We start from the raw sequence: 1,926 nt of genomic DNA, 5'->3' as shown, positions 1-1,926 counted from the left end.
TATATATATATATATATATATGTGTGTGTGTGTGTGTGTCTGTGAGTGTGTGTGTGTCTGTGTGTGAGTGTGTGTGTGTCTGTGTGTGTGTGAGTGTGTCTCACAGCAGTTAAACTGATGATAGACTTGGGTTTGATTCAAAGCCAAACGGGGTGAAACTTGGACGGATGAATAGACAGATGGATGGATTAATTTCTTAATGACCAGCATACTTGTCTGTTTTCCACATCTCTCTCTCCGTCTCTCTCTCTCTCTGATCCAGAGCTCCGGTCGTCTCCAGTCTTCCAGCTGTCGAGTTTCTGCTCTGAACATCTCAGATGGACCGATCCTCACAGGAGCTGTTTCTGAACTTTATGATTGTGTTGATCACAGTTCTGCTCATGTGGTTACTGGCCAAACAATATCAGGACGCATGAGGAGCGAAGAGCTCATTCCTCCTCCTCCTCATCATCATCCTCATCGTCCTCAGCTGTGAAGATGAGCTCCAGCACCGGACGATGATGTTGCTGCAGACGGATGGAAGATGTGCCAGTCAGGATGGATCGTCTCGTGATGCCTTCAAAAGCAGCAGTTTGTCCATATGGGTTATTGTCACGTGTTAAATGTTAAATGCTTTGATACTCTGGATGTTTAATGTGATAAATTGGGAAAAACACTCAAATTAACTGCCGAGAGAGTACCAGCAATGTGTCGAGTGAAGACATTGTTGTATTGGTTTAAATAAAGAACTCTTTGGCAATGCAACTGTGTGTTTGTGTGTGTGTGTTACGGCATGCGTCTCTAGATCCATATATCAACTTCACATTAAGATACAGAAGTACACCTCTCAACATGAAAATTCTGCAACAAGATAATCAGAACTGAATTCCATTAAATGCTCTCTAATGATGCACTTCGGTAAATATGTCTATCATCTATAGATTACTATTGATTTACTCTATTTGTGTGCAAATTGTGCTTTAAATCTATTTTCTCGCATAAAGCCTTCATAAGTTTTCCAACACAGCGCACAAGCCACAGAAAATGAGCCGTGATATTCTTTTTGACATTTCTGGAGCTTGACAGGCGTGATTATTATGAACTGTTATTGTATGGAGAGTGACTCTCGGATGAACGGAGAGTGAGCACATAACAAATACAGCACATTTTCACCAATAACCCTTGGGAGGAACGACTATTCCAGTAAAACATTGTGCTAACACCAACCCTAACCATTAACTAGTCCTTAAATCAAAGCGAAATTATTGTTTGATATGAAATCTGCCCCGTGACTGACAAAATTTTTTGAATACATTTTTGATCTCTTTCCTAAAGAATGAAAATCCAAAATCTTCATATTTTTATAATATCTGAAGAGCAACAAAAAGGGAAAAAATTAGTCAAGAAAATGTGTCGATGTATAAACTGAAATGTGAAAAACAAATTAAAAAGTTTTTGACATCAAGCTGCATAAATCTCAATTTTAATGAAATGAAGACTCCAAATTTCTTAACTGAAATGACTTTATTGTAAAATTAAATCAAGAGGAAACTCAGGCATGAAATGGAGTGTGTGTGTGTGTGGGTGTGTTCACTGTGATGTCGCCATGATGCTGGACACACCTGCGAACACCAGAGAACATCCGTCATCAGGACAAACACTTCAACATTACAGCCAGAAGTCGATGTCATTAAGAGAAACTCACTCTCAAAGTCGATTTTTTCCACGATGTTCTTGGGCTTGACGCTCTCCTCCTGGTTATGAATGAATATCTGTCCATCTTCATTCTCCGTCCAGCCGTACTTATTCATCCAGACCTTCACCTGTGTGTCTGCAGTGAGACAGACATCATCAGGGGTGTGTGTGTGTGAGAGTGAGAGTGAGAGTGTGTGTGAGTGTGAGTGAGTGAGAGTGTGTGTGTGTGTGAGAGTGTGTGTGAGTGTGAGT

The 1,926-nt window shown here is 40.4% G+C and overlaps 1 protein-coding gene across 1 annotated transcript; it reads left to right on the top strand.

The window, feature by feature from the left end:
• The first annotated feature begins 223 nt into the window (after positions 1-223).
• LOC107738286 (sarcolipin-like) lies at positions 224-744 on the top strand. The gene has a single exon (XM_016550002.1). The coding sequence runs from the start codon at positions 318-320 to the stop codon at positions 414-416; it is 99 nt and encodes a 32-aa protein (XP_016405488.1). The 5' UTR covers positions 224-317; the 3' UTR covers positions 417-744.
• Positions 745-1,926: the final 1,182 nt, after the last annotated feature.

The sequence above is a fragment of the Sinocyclocheilus rhinocerous genome, unplaced genomic scaffold, assembly GCF_001515625.1.
Source record: "Sinocyclocheilus rhinocerous isolate Xijiao unplaced genomic scaffold, SAMN03320098_v1.1 scaffold4118, whole genome shotgun sequence".
Lineage (NCBI taxonomy): Eukaryota > Metazoa > Chordata > Actinopteri > Cypriniformes > Cyprinidae > Sinocyclocheilus > Sinocyclocheilus rhinocerous.
This window is presented reverse-complemented; position numbering and strand designations above follow the sequence as displayed.

Coding starts and splice junctions, on each gene's coding strand:
- LOC107738286 (XM_016550002.1), top strand. CDS start 318: ATGGACCGATCCTCACAGGAGCTGTTTCTGAACTTTATGATTGTGTTG.